This window comes from Anser cygnoides, chromosome 3 (genome assembly GCF_040182565.1).
Source record: "Anser cygnoides isolate HZ-2024a breed goose chromosome 3, Taihu_goose_T2T_genome, whole genome shotgun sequence".
Classification (NCBI taxonomy): domain Eukaryota; kingdom Metazoa; phylum Chordata; class Aves; order Anseriformes; family Anatidae; genus Anser; species Anser cygnoides.
The window spans coordinates 94,769,953-94,787,974 of NC_089875.1; the positions used below are offsets into that span (position 1 = coordinate 94,769,953).

General features: G+C 39.1%; 1 protein-coding gene across 3 annotated transcripts in view; it reads left to right on the forward strand.

Annotated features, from left to right (window-relative positions):
• Nucleotides 1–18,022, forward strand: part of EYS (eyes shut homolog) — a 953,299-nt gene that overhangs the window by 932,007 nt on the left and 3,270 nt on the right. For all 3 annotated transcript variants that reach the window (XM_066994734.1, XM_066994735.1, XM_066994736.1), the window contains one exon: nt 10,051–10,212. In XM_066994734.1, coding sequence (XP_066850835.1) covers nt 10,051–10,212 — 162 coding nt within the window. The remainder of the gene's footprint in view (nt 1–10,050; nt 10,213–18,022) is intronic.

The window sequence follows — 18,022 nt, forward strand, 5'->3', positions numbered from 1 at the left end:
AAGGGGACATCAATGTAGTATTTGAAAGATTCTGTAGATGGCAGTGTTGGAGAAGAATTGACAGTGGCTAAAATAAGCACAGTTTTTATCACTGAATTTATTTAAATTTTTAATTATTCAATAGTCTTGTTCTTTACCAAGGAAGTTTTGGCTCTATTAAACAGATGCTGATCAGATAAATAGAAAACACTAATTTCATCATGTCCCATAAACTTTAAGTGCACTTACTGAAACTATTACCATGTTCAAATACAAAGGGATTAGTTTGTATGACGTACTTTCACAACACCTACTAAAATAACTTGTTTTCTTCAAGGCCCCATAATGGAATACTACTGCCCTTTTAACAAAGAAATAAGTTAATAATAGATGTCTTCTACTGTACATTATGCTCTGAATTCCATAGCTACAATCACTGCTTGTCAGTACAGGTCTTGAAGAAAGGAAAGCAAATGTAAAAGAGCTTTTCATTGTTCTTATCCTAAATTTAATAGGATACTTATCAAGCAGTAAAACAATTTTCTTGATGAACAAATGACAAACAATTTTCTTTGATCATGTTTACCAACAGAAGTCAATTTTCTAGATGTTACTCTGATGTCAAATTCCATGTCTGATAAAATAGTACAGCAGAATTTTGCGAATACCTGAGAATAAAATTAAGACAATTCTGTAACTATCTAGTCCATCTAGTCACAATTTAGTCATAATGAAAAGTGGAAGAAACTGTCTTTTAGAATCATTTTTATTATAAATATTTTTTTCTTTCTACATAGTCTAGAATGTTTCCCAATGTATATTTACTACTAGTATAAGAAAAATTAATTTTAGAGTATGCGTTAGCTTGAGATTTTTATCATAAACAGGCACATTACATACAAACACTGAAGCACAAATGCACGCATACATGTATGCAAAGTATGTTGGATTTATCTGACAATAAAGTTAGACCTGCTGATTTTATGCATAAACTGTTTCATAGTCACAGTTTGGAAACTTGTGTTTCTATTTCTAACTATTTTAAAGACAACTGTGGGCACTTACTAGCTGCTTGGTTTGAGTCACAGCGACTACTGTGTTCTCTTAGCAATTTAAGCAACAAAGGGCCCATCAAGCTTTCTGTTTCCAGTAGAATTTTTTGAAACCTTGTGGCAACATGCTGAGAAGATCTTGGAGTAGCAGTCGTATTCTATAAGGATAAAATGTTCTTTCAAAGTTTTATCAAAAAAAAGGAAATAGTCTAAACTTTCAGATATACCAGTAAACAATATTCACAGTAGACACAAGAAAACATGCATTTGTAATATTTCTTTGTATAATTCAAAGTGTCAAGTAGAATACAGTGAGTTGCCTACTTAAACACATGCCATGGATTAATCATATATAAACTTTAGCAGAAATTATGCTTGGCAAAAAAGGAAAGAATTGGTATGCAGTACAAAAGTAATGCCCTCTGTACCAAGTCAGCCAAGAGTGATGTGAAGGCCCAATAAAAATTCAGCCATGCACTTACCATTCACTCTTGTTACCCAGTTTAGTAGAACAAGATACAGCCAGCTAACAACTATGTAGCAGGATGGCTCTGGAATTATTTTCAGACTTCTCTGTGAGAATGAATGATTTGCTGAAAATATACTAGTTGCCTTACTTTGTGAAGGTGCACAGAGCTAGAAACTGTGACAAGGGTAGGAATTCATTTTAAAGACAAGGCACCTAGGTTTAAGTATCTACATGTGAGTTCAATAGCTAAGTTGCCATTATGGTTGCCATTATCATAGAATCATAGAATCATTAAGGCTAGAAAAGACCTCCAATATCATCTGGTCCAACCATCCCCCTACCACCAATATCACCCACTAAACCATGTCACTAAGCGTCACATTCAACCTTTCCTTAAACACCCCCAGGGACGGTGACTCCACCACCACCCTAGACAACCCCTTCCAATGCCTAACCAAGATTATGGTCAATTTAGGCAGTGGGGCTATCTAGCTGATCAGAAGCTTGTTTAAAGGCAGATGGTTAGTGCTGTTTGAGATGCCCTGGCATTCAAATGCGCATCCAAAAGCATCCAACCAAGATTCATAGGTATGGTACAGGACCTGTCAGACAGCTATGCCTTTCTGGAGTGGAACATGGATGTAAGACAATAGTGGTTGTAAAATAACAATAGGTGTCTACATTTAGGAAACCAAATGGAACATTGGAAGGGGCTGCTTCAGGTTGAGGAGAATGACTTTGTGGTCTCTGTTGATTGTTGCAAGAGAGATGCTACTCAATTGCCTGAAAATACGTCCTTTTTGTATGCTGTCGTAGATCTTTCATGGCTTCCAGTTGCCAACTCCAAAAAGTCCTGTGTTTCCTGTTGTACCAGCCAGGCTCATGTGGATGTCCTGGAGTCCAGTATTCCTAGAGTATCTCAGTAGCAAGTGGCATGCATTTTTAAGCAACTGAACCCTATCCTACATCACACTTGACTGTAATAGGTATTTTAATGGTTACAAGTAATATGTGTAGGCAGCTAAATGTAAGTGTCTTAATGCCAAAATTGATCCCTCCAATTATATCTTGTTCTATTTCCTTGACTTAATTAATCTTATAAACACTATGTACCAACTTTCTTATACTCCAGTCATTCTCAAAGCACACATGCACACATGCACTATTTTCAGACTAAATCCAGTTCAAGATTAAGTGAAAATCTCAGTTTGGAAATAGATTTATAAATTCTGAGGTAATTAGTTCTTTATCAATTGCTTTATCAGGCTGCACTGAGATACTCCCAATCCCTCTCAATGCCTTAGTCTTGAGACACTTGAAGGCTTCCAGTGCAGAAATGGTCCCGGCGAGGGACTTTCAGACTGGCTGTTTCTTCTTTCAGGTTTCATCTTGAAAGTGTCTTCAGAGCATTTCAGTACCTAGAAGAAGCTTGTTACCAAAGCTAGGCACGGACTAAACATCTGTAGCTCTTGCTTGTATCACATATCTAGTGATTAGACATTCATTTTCACTATCAAACAAATGCTTGAACTCATATTTCAAAGAATATAATACCACTGAGCTATTGGATATGAAAGGATTTCTTTTACTTTTTGTCCTCTGTCTTCAAATCTCTTCTAGGAAATTTTTGTGTATCTACTGAAATATTCATTGTACAGAAGAAATAGAATCATAAAATCATAGAATATCCGAGTTGGAAGGGACCCACGAGGGTCATCTAGTCCAACTCCTGGGTCCCCAAAGGACCACCCAAAAAAAATATATATATATCAGACCATGTGTCTGAGAGTGTTGTCCAAAAGCTTCTCGAAGTCCAGCAGGCTTGGTGCCATGACCGCTTCCCTGGGAAGTCTGTTCCAGTGCCCAACCACCCTCTAGGTGAAGAACCTTTTCATGATAACCAGCCTGAACCTCCCCTGTAATTATCCATAGATAGAAATTATCCGTTTTGAATAGAAATTATCCATATCCTGCTGATAATATCCATATCCTCAGATACAGGAGAATTGGGTTCAGATTCCTACTCCAATTCATTTCATCACATTGAGGTTTCATAGCTGCTCCCACCAGTACAGTTTGCTAGGCCCCATGACTTATTCTTAGGCACTCATCCCTTAATATGTATCATACGGAAAGCCTGAGGGCTACTGTTTTGACTTTGGATGGTGATAGCTATTTTAGGCTTTGGAAAACCGGAGTTCTCTTTAGGGATTTAACCATATGCTCCTAGATGTTACTTCCTAGCTAATTAGATATCTAATTAGTGATTACAAATCTACTGCAACAAAAACAAATAGAATTGTAGACTTCACTTACAAAATTGCAATCTCTTGTTCCAGTATTGTTCAGAATAATGTTTGGCTCAGTCATGTCTTCAGGGACAACAAAGATTACTAATGGCTGCAGGTCTGGCAAAATTACCACTTTCATGAATACATTGTTCTAACTGGTCTATTAGAATTGTGTTAATAATCAATATTTTCATTAACATGCTCTATTTCTTGTTACTGCACTAAAAATGGAAGTTCAACTGGTTATTTTGTTGTTTTTTTGTTTGTTTTTTGTTGCTATACTTGAATTAATTTGTTGGTTATGGAAATGTTAGCTCTTCAAAGACTAAATCGGCAGTGATAATTGAAAATAAAAACACAGTTGAGATAAGTTCTTTTTTTTTAATTTATCCAAATACCTAATACCTACACATGCAACCTTTCCCCGCCAACCCCCCAAAAAAAAAAAAAAGCCTTGAAGGTTTCCATACAGCCACACCTGTCATTATTTTCCAAAGTGAAAAAAGTGTCTGGTGGAGCTGTTCACTCTCTATGATGGATTCAAAACATTGACTGTGAACTTTAAAAGATTTCAGACAACTGTTTATTGCTAATGAACTGTTAGTGCTGCGCTGTAAGTGGCAGGTCCTGAATGCATTCTTCCACCACCTCCTGATGGTTTGTCTGCTTGGTCTCAGTCATCCTAGAGATGGTGCAGGTGTCTAGTCTTGAAGACAGCTCTGCTGAGAAGCCTCAGCAGGAACTTCCCCCTGCTTTGCTCAAGAGCAGCTTTTAAATAGAGGCTCTTGACCTTGATCCCTGGCTGCACTGCAGCAGCACCACAACCAATCCATGAGCTGTGTTGATCTAGACCTGGACCCCAATCTACAGGCTGACTTGTGGGCTTGACCAAAGCCCTGCCTCATCACTCTGGGTCAGCCTGGGTGATCTGGGCTCCAAAGCTGGCACTGGCTGCTCCCCTGAGTCCGTCTGGCTCACCTTACTCAGGGACTGAGAGGCAGGAATCTTGTTTGTATTATTTAGTTGCAAAAAGGATTGGAGAGAAGAAAAACAAAGTGGTATAGCTGTTATAGCATCAAAGGCTGATCATCCAAACCATATTTTGCCAATTTGGCTGTATAAGTATACTATGAAAAGACTGTGTCGAAGGCCTTGCTCAACTTGAGGCAAACATTCACTGTTCTTGGCTTGCCACAGAGCCACCCATCTCATCAAAAAAGCTATCAGGCTGGTCATGCATAATTTGACCTTGTTGACATCTTGTCTTTTATATGAGTGGATATTGCATCCAGGAGGTTCTTGCTCCATGGTAATTCCTAAGTGAGGTGACGTTGACTGGGCCATAAGTCTTTATATCATCTTTCTTGCCTTTGCTGGAAGAGAATGGGATGTTTTCTTTCCTCCAATCATCAGGAACCTCCTGTGATCACCACGATCTTTCAAAGCTTATCAATCAGGAACAGCCCCATGGTGATATTGGCCATCTCATTACTCTGGGGTGCATCCCAGCCAGTCCCCTGCCCTTGGCTGTAACTGACTGGCTGAAGTGCTCCCAGATTCTTCCTCTGCCAAAGATAACACTTCACTTCCCCAAGTGTTGCTTCCAGGCTCAGGGACCTGGGAGTCTTGAGCAGACCTTACCAGTAAAAAAAAATCAAACAGCTTTGAGTATCTTGCCTTTTTCCGTGTCCTATGTCATTAGGTCCCCACTCTATTGAGGAGTGGCTCCACATTTTCCTTAGACTTCTGTTAGAAGTCTTCTTGTTTCCCTTCGCATGCCTTGCCAGTTTCCACTCCTGCTGAAATTTATTCCCAACTCCATCATTGTTACGCTCAGGTGTTGGCTCTGTATTCCTGTTGGGTATTCCTGCTCTGTATTCCTGCTTCCACAGCCTGTAGGCTTCCTTTTTGGTGTCGGAGCTCAGTTTTTAATGTTGTTTGTTTTACTTTTCTGCTGCAAGATTTCTTGACAGACTGCATGGCAAATGGGCTTGCTGAAAGTTTTGAGGCAACAAGATGCTTGAATAAACCATGACAGTGTAATTCCTGAGGCTGCAGGGTGGGATGTGTAGAAGCAGGCGGGGTTCAATAGTGGTAACTGAGCTGCAAGTATAACCTAGAAATCTTTGTTCATAACAGCAGTTCAGTAGGACATATGAGCATGTGGTAGTTTTACCCAGCTGGGCAGCTGAGCTCCACCACAACCCCTCTCTTACTCTCCTTCCTCAAAGGGAAAGGGGGAGAAAATACAATGAAAAGGGCTCAAGGGTTGAAATAAGGCCAGGGAGATCACTCAACAATTATCATCATGGGCAAAACAGATTCAGCATAGGGAGATAACTGCAATTTATTGACTGACTAGGAAACTAAAGCAGCGAGAAATAAAAAGCAAACTAAAACTACCTTCCACCCTTCCGCCCTCTTCCACCGCCTCCCCCCGAGCGGTGCAGGGGAATGGGGAACGGAATGTGGTCAGTCCCTGACGCTTCGTCTCAGCCGCTCCCTCACGGTCCCTCTCTGCCCCTGCTCCACGGGATGCCGTCCTTCCCGAACTGAGCCTGCGGGGGCTGCCCACAGGCAGCAGCTCTTCAAGAACTGCTCCCACATGGCTCCGTACCACGGGGTCCATCCCCCAGGAGCAAACTGCTCCAGCACGGGTCCCCCACGGGCGGCAGCTCCCCCCAGACCCCCTGCTCCTGCGTGGGCTCCTCTCCACGGGCTGCAGCTCCGGCCCGGGGCCTGCTCCTGCGGGGGCTCTCCATGGGCCGCAGCCTCCTCCAGGCCACATCCACCTGCTTCCTCCTTCTACACTGCCCTTGGGGTCTGCAGGGCTGGTTCTCACTTCTCACTCTCCCAGCAGCTGTTGCACAGCAGTTTTTTTTCCCCTTTCTTCAGTCTTCTCTCCCAGAGGCCCACCCAGCATTGCTCCCTGGATCGGCTCTGGCCAGCAGCAGGTCCCTTTTGGAGCCATGTGGAGCTGGCTCTGATCTGACATGTGGCAGCTGCTGGGCTCTGCTCACAGAGGCCACCCCTGCAGACACTTTGCTACCAAACTCTTGCCACGTAAACCTAATATAGAGCATTGCAGGGCTACTTAAAGGAGGGTAGCAGGAGGAACCTGAAATGTATGAATGTTTAGTAGAGGGAAACAGAAGCAAACTTCAGCAATAATACCTGCAGAAACTTGTTATGTGTTCCCATGGCTCTAATTGGTCTAAAGGGATTTAGAATTTAATTCTTTCAGTATCATTTAGAGATGCATAGCTTTATCAGATACTAGTATGCAGCTTAGAGAAGTGAGACATTAATCTGATACAGAATAAAAGTGTTTGCTTAAATGCCTGTTGTGCTAACAGTACGCCATGCAGTGCTGAGTGCGCTAATGAGGAATACAACAGTTACACAGTAGAGGTCCTACAAATTTAGCTTATAGGACTGTCACAGGCATCCATTTATCTCAGCTGTTTTAGTGGAGTTTCTCTGGAGTAAGAATTTGTAACACAGGAACTGTTTTGCAGAAGTTTTACCAAACTACTTATATTCTTATCTTAGGGGAAAAAACAAAGGTTGTTGCCAAGAATACAATAGTAAAGTATCTCAGCATTTGACTTAACATGTTAGTTTTGCATATGCCTGCCATAAAAGCAAATTGAAATGCTTAAATTTTCTTATTCTACAGCTTAAAAACTTGTCTATCTATAGATGCAGTGTTGCAAAAAATTGAATTTTATTCTGATTATCTCTGTGCACTGCAGTAGACTTAAAACCTTCTGTTCTGAGATATGGGTGGACTTCCCATGTAACTGTCAAGTCAGATCTTCTTCATGCATATAATCAATATTTATTGTATCTACAGAATAATTTACATGCAAATTAGAACTCATTCAAGTACTTCCTGTAGTTAGTCCTGCCGCATTGTGGCAAAATATGTTGTTCTCCGACATTTGTTCAGATAAATTTATTGGAAATAAAAATATTTTTAGCAAAATGGAAATAAACTCTTTGCATCTTGAAAGTTGCAAAATAAAGTATATTAAATAGAGTATTTTACTTGATATCTGTAAATCAGAATCATGATACTGCGTTTCTAAAGCATTCTGACACCTACTGATGATATTTTTAGATATTGTTTGCAATAAAGTCATGGATTTAATTCATTCTTTGAGTGATACTATGAAATCAGGATTTTTTTTCCATCCTTGTTCTCTTTCTCTGCTCCAAGGCTTTTTACTACAGCAATCTTGCTCCCATATACATGCCAATGATAAGCAATGTAGCATTTCACCTGCTGCAGCAGAACATTTTGCTTTCACACTAGTCATTGTCCATGCTTCCTTCATAAGCTGTAAAGAATTAACTACATTGACAAAGTGAAACTGAATGTGTCATGAAGACTTTCACATATCTCATTATACACTTCATCTAGTATGACCTTTTAAGCAGTATTTTATTTTTACATTATTTTAGTATGACATTAGTATAAGATTTTTACTTATTTTAGTATAAAATTGACAGCTGTGGCACAGTTCTTCCATATGTAAGTCTTGCTGTGCAAAACCTTGGTAGGATAAGACTGACTGACTGATGCAGAAAGCAAAAAAGTCTATGAACAAAAGAATCATTATTTCCGTGTAATTTTTAAATATGAAGCCATCAAAGTATAGACTACATCTATAACTGCTAATGGAGAATATTTTCTCTTACCCACTAAAAAAATACAAGCATCTAAAAATCCAAATGAAAATCATTAATTTTAAGTATTACTTTGTTTTGGCTTTTGTACCTGATAGTGTTCATACATTTTAATTTCATGCATTATGTCACTTAATCTGTTTAGAAAGTTCTATTACTGTTTGTCTTACACAGTCATTGCTACTCTCAAGACTGTATTTTTATTACTGTTATCTTTTAAGTATAGGTGCCAGGAACTTTATGTTTCTGACATATATTGCTACAGACACTGCATAGACTTGATGTCATAACAGCTATTATGATGCTTAAGATGGGAATGATTTGTTAATGTAATGTTTTTGAGTGAGAATATATGTGTAGGTTGAATAGCAGATCATCAAAAGTTTCATTCAGATCATTAGAACATTTCATAAATATACTATAGATGGTTTTACAGAGGTTAAAACTTATTTCTAAACTCACTGAGAATTTGTGGTGTTAAATCCATGCACGTTCCTTGGAAGTATTAACTGTAACTTAGGGGAAAAAACAAAATAACAAAGAGGCCGGTTGTGTTATTTACTGAGGCATCATCAAGTACTGAAAACAGGTGAGGCATCTGGATCCTGTATAATGCTGCATCTGTCTGCTGGAAACAATCCACCAAAAACACCTTGAATCCAATTCTGAGGGAGGTGGTATGACAAACAGACAAATTACAATGTCTTGCAGCGTGCTGGCTGTATACCAATCTAATAATTAAGGCCCATCTGTGATAGGCAGTACAAGCTGCAACTGCATGACAAGTGAATTCACAAGCAGATGCTATAGAGAAAACTTGAGTGTGGAAAGATAATATAAGGTCATGTAGGAGTGCACTACCAGGAAATCTTGAAGGTATATTTGGCTGAAATCAAGTTACGATAAATCTTCTAGGAAATTTGTGGTGCCAAATTGAGGAAAGTTGTTGGTTTCTTAAAAAAGAAACAACACAGCTTCAGCAGAAAAACTGTGAAAAGAATTAGAAAATGTATAATATTTTGAATATTATACATTTCAGTATAATACAGAACCATTTGAATTACTGAGCAGCTCAGTGTGATTATCCTAAAAACAAATTTCAGCAGCTATTAATAATGTACTTTCAACTTAAAATGTACATTCTTATGTCATAAGAAGCAGTTCATAAAGATCTTTCACTAAAGATTTTGTCTATGTAGTGAAGAAATGACTGCTTATTTTGACTCCTGCAAGAGTACTTTATGCTTGAATTTGTAAACAATGTAAACATAACACTTTTATATATTTGAAAGTGAACACTAACAAGATCACATTTAGTTTGCATGAAAACTACAGGCTTGATTGTCAATGAAGACAAGACATCCAGAAAACAAAATGGCTTTGATTTGCTATTATGTGAGTTTTATTCTTTATAGAGGTTATTTTTAGTCTTCAGAAAGGGAAGAACTGGAAGTATTATGTACAGCATATGTGAGATATACAGAATATCTGTAGACAGCTGATGCTACAATAATGCAGTACTCCCAAGTATCTTTCAGAAGAAGACATTTCCTCTCATATTTTTCAGCTATTTCCATTAGTGATCCTTCTTTCAGAAGTAACAAATCATCGTGGATGTCATTTGCACCCTTTTATATCCGACATAAGACCCATATCAAACTCCAGTTTCAGCCTCTATCTCCGGACGGTATCCTGTTTTACACTGCACAGCATTTAGGTACTCAATCAGGTAAGGATATTCCCAGTTTGCTAATATTATACATCCAGGTGCTTTTGTGAAAAAGAAAAGCAGCATATTCAAGTGATGCAGGTGTTCAGTCTCTGTAACTCATTGTCCATGGTGGCTGGGTTTTGAGCTGTGTGTATAATCATGTTCCTGAGAACAAACGTGTAATAAAATTTTGGATGAGTCCAAAACCAACAAGGATTTAATGAAGTGATTCAACAAACCATTTTCCCCTGAAAAGTAATTGTAGCCAGATCTTCAACAAGTATTTACTGATACTGCTCCCGTAGATCCAGTGCAGCTACACCAGGATTTACAGTCTAGGGCTTGGCTCAGTATTTTAAAATGTCCCAAAATAAAGCAATATAAAAACTGATCAACCTGAAGTTAAGCAAAAGTGAACTGTGAAGGAGAACTGAAGTTCATCAGAAACTTAATTGTTTCTTCTGTAATGCTGAAAAGTTTGCTGGTGCAGCATGCAAAACATACACATTCTACATTTGCCAGATATGCAGAATGAAAAACAAATTAAATAGATAATTTCTGCTATTTACAAAATTATTGTAAATTTTACTGAGTAACCATTCCTAAAACTTCATGGCAAAAAAACATAATTTGCCAAACAGTGCAAATGCATTTTAAAATGTATTTTTAAGGTGTAATTTTTTAAATATACTTTATTAATGTATTTAATTTTTATATTGCATTTGTATGGTGGCTTGCATGTTTTTAAGCATAAGAATGATGTATCACTTGTAACATGATTTTAGAGCAAATTTTCCACTTGTATTAAGTAATATGCTATGCAAAACTGGGTCTTTGTATGATAAAAAAAACATAATTGCTCATCATGTATTTTTATATTTGTTCAAGGTCTAGAGCTTTGAGACATTTCTATAAAGATACTCAGACATGCATGCATATAAATGCACATACACCCAGTCTACCATCTTCTTATTCTCTACACAGCTGCTTTAACAGGCTACTATTAGATGAGATTGATAATATATCATACAGTGCTGGCTTGTCTTGTTCTAATTACAACCACATACAGAAAAGCAGCTTCAAAGAAAAAATAGATAGCACAATACAAATACATTTATTTGCAAAGAACTGTCTTCTACAATGAATCTTTTATAACTCTATCACTCACAAGCCAAACTCTGAGATTATCACTGAATAGTTCTCTCCTGTGTAAACTAAAGCATTATATGGGCCATGAAAAATAGAAGAGAAAAAAAAAGGATCCCTCTCAAGAGAACCCTGGAATAGTCAGAGGTCATGGAAGCAACTAGCATATAAAGAAATTAAATATCTCTTTGGCAGCACCTGTTTAACTTGGGCTAGGAGTGGTTTACCATGAGCATGCCCTCATTCTATTACCATTCAGGAATGTTTAGTTTGCACAGAAAGGAATATTTTCTTAAAGTCACTCTTTAGAAACATACCAAATTCATTTCAAAACAAAACCAAAAAAAATCAAAAAAAGTCTTCTGTAGAGTAATGTAATTTCTTTACACATTTCCTACTCCCCTTTTCACTGTCCTGAAGTTTGAAAGATTTAGGAAAAGCTAATAGTGTGGCCCTTAATATTTGCCTTTATCTAATCCTGTCAAATCCAGACAGAATTAGACTGATGAAAGACTCAGAAGTATTCTTAGCAGCCAGCAGATGTGAAAGAGCTTTCTGTTGGGGATTAGTTTACAAAGCACTTTATATAAATCCTTTTCTTCTGTGCAGTTATGTAAGATTTAATAAATTGATTGTCCAAACCACAGGATTTTTTTTTCTAAACTTATTTTTAATAGAAAATAATTAGGACATTAGGACATCTCTCCTTCCCTTCCCTTCCCTTCCCTTCCCTTCCCTTCCCTTCCCTTCCCTTCCCTTCCCTTCCCTTCCCTTCCCTTCCCTTCCCTTCCCTTCCCTTCCCTTCCCTTCCCTTCCCTTCCCTTCCCTTCCCTTCCCTTCCCTTCCCTTCCCTTCCCTTCCCTTCCCTTCCCTTCCCTTCCCTTCCCTTCCCTTCCCTTCCGCAATGCTTCTTTTGTAAAAGAAATGAGCTCTGACTATGCAGCTAATTTAGGAATGATACTGAGTTGTAGCATGTCACAGTGACATGATTATACATTGGCTTGTTACCCAATGTAAATAGTACACTGGGACTTTCCCTGCAAAGGACTGCAAGGGCATTCTTTTGTAAGAAAAAAAAAAATGGGTTTCGTAAGTGAAAAATAACCATAAGACTTTCCTTAAAACATTTCTTTTTTCTTTTGTTCTTCCCAAATAACATTACACACATTTCTAGAGAGGGTGGATAGTCTCTTTACTCAAAACTTGATATGCTGGTCCCAGTCTCTGCTCCTCTAACAAACTGGTTACTTCAGTAGACACATTTAATTACCTGGTAAATTAGCATAAATGGAAGATATCCTACCAATCCTTTTCTGTTAGCAGAAGTTCCTATAATTCTTTCAATCATAGGCTTTCTTGTTTTGCCAGCTCTTTCTGAAGTTTCATCTTGATTTTCAGTAATAATACTAATATTATTGAATAATTAATTATTAATCCGTGCTGTTCCTATGAAAATCATTCCAAAGTTTAGCAAAATTTTAAGTGGCTAGTGGTTAATAATAATCTGGGTAAAAGATGGAAGGGAAGGGAAGGGAAGGGAAGGGAAGGGAAGGGAAGGGAAGGGAAGGGAAGGGAAGGGAAGGGAAGGGAAGGGAAGGGAAGGGAAGGGAAGGGAAGGGAAGGGAAGGGAAGGGAAGGGAAGGGAAGGGAAGGGAAGGGAAGGGAAGGGAAGGGAAGGGAAGGGAAGGGAAGGGAAGGGAAGGGAAGGGAAGGGAAGGGAAGGGAAGGGAAGGGAAGGGAAGGGAAGGGAAGGGAAGAAGAAGGATGTATACATTTTTTAATTTGTAAACTTGCAGATAGAAAGACAAAAAGTTTTTTCCCTTGCTTTGATTACTTGTTTTTTCTAGCAAGGTAAATATTTGGGAGATACATATAGTTGTATGTACTGCTTCTGAGTGAGATCTCTGCAAATAATACAGCATTTTTGTGGAGTTCAGCAAAGTGTTGGTAGAAGGTCAGCCCATTTCACATTTTCTTCAGTGCAATGTATCCAATTCCTCCCAACAAGTGTGAGATCCCCACTAAATATCCTTTAATTCAGTTGGATGCCCATCAAATGCTTGAGCAATGTATAATTTAGTCCATTTACATAGAGACCACTCTACATATTTAAAGTCCTTAAAACTCTGGGTAAAAAGCTGTGAGGAGCATTATTTTTTCATTGAGTCATAGCATTACTGAAGCTTTACATTTGTTCATAAAGGTGGAATATGTTGTAGGCTGCCTACACAGTTCTTAAATTCAGGCCAGGGTGATGGAAAGGTTTGATCCCTGATGAGATGAGAAAGAACAGTTATGCTGGGTGACTAAGAAGGTAGTCAGGTTAATAAACAGAATAGGATGACTCATACTAAATTTAATACTCAACGTTTGCAAAGCCAGTGCTCTGTCTCCTTTTAAAGGGATTATGTTACCTACCTGGTCTGAAAAACCTCCACACTTTAACTCCTGAGAAGGCATTTCAGTTTAAAAACCTGAACTAAGAGATAGCAAGTATGGGTGTATGATGGCTACTTGCTTTTCTAAGACATTTTTGTGGTGAAAACCAAGTCATTCTATTGGACTAAAATCCTTTGAAAATATTCAGAATTGCTGGAATATACATGCAGAGAAAAGCTTTGTTTTCCTGATCAGAAACAAATTGACCAGTCTACCCACTTTTAGAAGAGAATCGCAGTGGTTAAGTCTTCTCTCTTGGTATCCATTTTTCATTTTCCAACAGGGGCATCAATTCTGCTTTTTTTTGCTAGTTTTAGGATCATTTGTATGGACTAAATTAGCAGCGTAGGAAGCTGAGCTGTTCACTTATCTATGTGATGGAACAGTCATCCCCATTGTCCTGAAATCTGTTGTATATGAAGACCTGTTGCTACCCGTTTGCCACTGGCAAGCAAACCAAACATGAGGCAACAAAACTGAGATTGCTCAATAAAGGTGACTCAGCCTAGCTGCTGAAATATGTCCGAGTGATAGTGGTGCGTAAATGAAGCTGAAAAGTTTCTTCACCAAGAACAGCATTTTTGAAACATGAGGCTGAATAGTTTGACCTAAACAGAGATAATAGCCAACCCCTTCTAGATGCATCAGCATCACTACATCCAGGGGGTTGTTCTGGACCCTAGCTGTGCCCTTCTGCCCCGAGATGGTGCTCCAAGCGTAAGGTGGAGTCTACCTGTTATTATGGCGATTTTTACATGATTTGAGAGATTAACAGGCTTGGCTTGATACCCATTCTTAGTTTTGTATTATCCATGAGATGTGGCTCTGTACATGCAGTGTAATAATTTTGTAATAACCCACAAAAGTGTATATATGGAATAGCTCCTATAAGACAATGCTTATACCTTACAGGCACTGTGCTGTGGTCATCACCAGGTAAAAGAGCAAGTTACAACAGGTGCAATAAGCTGCTGTAACCTGTTAGCTGAGTGCCTAACATGCCTGAGCATGCACTCAGACCATGGCCAAGACAAGGTCAAGGTTAACAAGCCCCTAAAGCCAAGAGGAAGACAACAAAAGATACAGGTTGATATACTGAACATGAACAATGTAAATGTAGATATTTAACTTCCTTAAATTCTGGATAAATCACTAATGACCCTTCCTCTTCAGGGATAGGAAATAGCCACTGCAGAAACTACTATGCATGAAACAGGATGAAACTTCTGTACCAATTCATTGATAACACAGTGCCAATGATCAGTAAAGGTTCCTGAAATAGGAAGTGGGAGGAGAGGGGGAAGAAAGAGTGCTACCTCATACCACAACCACAGAAACTGACATTCTGGCCTCGATTTAGAGGAAGCAAAGGCGAGGTAAAAGCAATACAAAGCATAGATTGAGGCCAGCAAACATACACTCAGAGATGCTGTCGCAGGGCTGAAGGAAGTAAGGCCATACATCGTCTGCAACCACTGCCTAGAGCTCTTGGGACATGTACCCTGCAGATACATCAAAGCCTCTGTCCCCAGCAGAATATCATAGGACTGAGGCTTCTGTTTAGTCACAAAGGAAGAGATAAAGGACAAGTATCATATGTCCTAGGAGTCTTTGTAAAGGAACCTAGATCTTCAGTACGACAGGAATTTATTGGTGAGTTTCTGACAAACAAGGAGCCCTTAGAGAGATTTGCATCTCTGTTTTGCTGTGGACATAATGACTGCATGAAAGGGGCAAATGTCACTGACTAGAAGACTGCATCCGCTGCTTCCAAAATTAATTAAAAGGATGTTTTGGTGGCCCTTTTGACCTTAAAAACCAATGGGAAATCATCCTTACCATCAATGGAATAACAGCTTCTCATCTAAGAGCTCAGACTTAAATCTGTGAGACAGCAGATTGCCTTATTCACATACACATAGAGCACAAGCATAGACTTTGAGTCACTGTGGGGAAGACATCGTGAAAGAGAAGAGTTAAAAATACCACCCATGATCCCCTACCCATGGTCTGTCAGCACAAGATCCTCCAACGGTGTGTTCAGTCTTCCTGGGAAATGCATCCTCATTAGGCAGATTTGGTAGTGAATGCAGTAACTGTAAAGATCTTTGGCCAATACAGCTGTGCAAATTTAATGGTATTATCACATTTTACACACTGTAATGCTTCTGCATGAATGGGATGTCTCAAAATAGAGTGAAGCATTCCTATCATGCATTTCTAATTATACGGTCTTGATACATTACCATGTAGGTGAGTTTCCTGTGGTGACATAAAAACCTGGTGACCTGACACTGCTTAAGCTTGATTCCAACTCAAGAGGGATATACACACCTGCATGTCTAGATAGAGGCTGAACATGAAAGGGCATTGCCACCATTTGGGAGAATTTAAAACCTGGCTGTGTGACTGTAACCTACTTACTTACAGATTTACATACTCAGAGTAGTAGAAAGCTGAAAATTTTTGTGATGCCTTCAGAATCAGTTGTAAGAAGTCATCCAAGCAGATATTGCTATGGATAATCCAGATCTCACAGCAGTAGTTGGATGAACCTATAGGAGACTTCTCACTAATTCTGTGTTTTAGCAGGTGACTGCTCAGTACATAGAGCTGGCTTGCCTTCTGGGAACCCAAACATCTGACATGGAAGCAGTTGAGAAGCACATATTTGTGATGAAACCTAGAAAATGAGGGTGATGAAGAAAAATCAATACCTATTTTGTGGTGCTGCCTTGTACTATAGGATAGAGAGACAATCCACTCTGAGGCGGAGCAACTTTATCTGTCATTCATTTGGTGAAAACCATGAACTTGGGTTTACAAGTAAAGGTGTTGCTTTAAGCCCATAATAGTTCTTTCCTTAAGGTAACACTTGCTACAAAATCCCCTTCTATTTAGGCCATAAAAAACCTTCTCATTTTGCTGTTCTGAACAGGGAAGATGACAAGAAAATGTATATCAGAACAGAAATGAAGGCTGAAACTGTCAAAAATTTTGTTCAACACCCTAGGACTTGACATGTAGCTTCAAGCTGCAGCTGAGCTCTAGTAGCCTATTTCCAGAGAGGCTGATGTAACATTATTGAGACAGATTGCCTTACAGGTCTTTGCACACCCTCCAATGGGTTATATACAAAGGCTTGAGTGCTCAGCAAAATAATGAATGTGAGTGCCTACCTCAGGAGTCTCTGCTTTTTTGTGACAATACTGATAGGGATAAATAGTCCATGTTAGATGAGATGCTAATCTGAAAAGCCAGAAGCAAAGTTATGTGCCCGGTGTTGTATTTTATATAAAGGAGGGACCAGCCCCAAGGGTCTAGTCCTGGAAAAACTGAGGATGTCTTCACCTTCCTTCTTAACAAAAGCAATCTTCTTCAGAAGGGTTTTTGGTCCCAGTTAGTGTTTTATTTAATGGGTTTGAATAGTACTAAAACTAAAATAGTAGCAACTACTTTGCTTTGTGGTCTTCCATAATGAGACTGCTGAGAGGAGAAATTCAGTGCTAAGGATGCTTTCTGTTTGTTTAAAAAGGTGTTGCAAGTCTTACGATGGCATAAACCTACACAGACCTCAGCTGCGTAACTCATCCCTCAGATACAGGGCAGATAGAGGTCCCTTGTTGAAAATGTCAGTGGTTAAAGTGAAGAGTGACACAGACAAGTCCATAACTGGCCTTTAAGAAGTTGTTTCATGGACACTGAGCACAAAACACCTCATAATCTAGTCCCAGATATTTTCAGCCAGTTGTCCCTGAGTAGTACTTATGGCATGGTAAACTTCGTGGAGGAATACTGAGCTGAACCCTGGCATCAGTGTTCACATCGTAAAGTTTATATTAACACTCTGCTCTTCTCGCTAAAGGCTAAAACGGCAAGTTGTCATCTGTAAAATGAGAGAATATGACCTGAAGAAAGTGCCCTGAGAGCCTCGGAGAGTTGAAATTAGAAAGTTTAACTTTGTTTGTTGTTCACAACTAGCAGAAGGACTACAGAACTACATACAACTTCTGTTTGAGGAGAGGTCTCAAACCTGTGCTAAACATAATCCAGAACACTCGGCCATAACCTCCCCTCACACGCTAGAGGGCAGGTGCTTATGCAATGAGTAATCTAGAGCCATAATGCTTATTGCAGTACATTAGCAATAGACAGCACTAGGTCTGAGTCAGAAACAAGGCTGCTGAAACTGTGTCCACTTTTTGCTCGGCCTCACTGAACCACTGTTCTCTAATGGCATCTC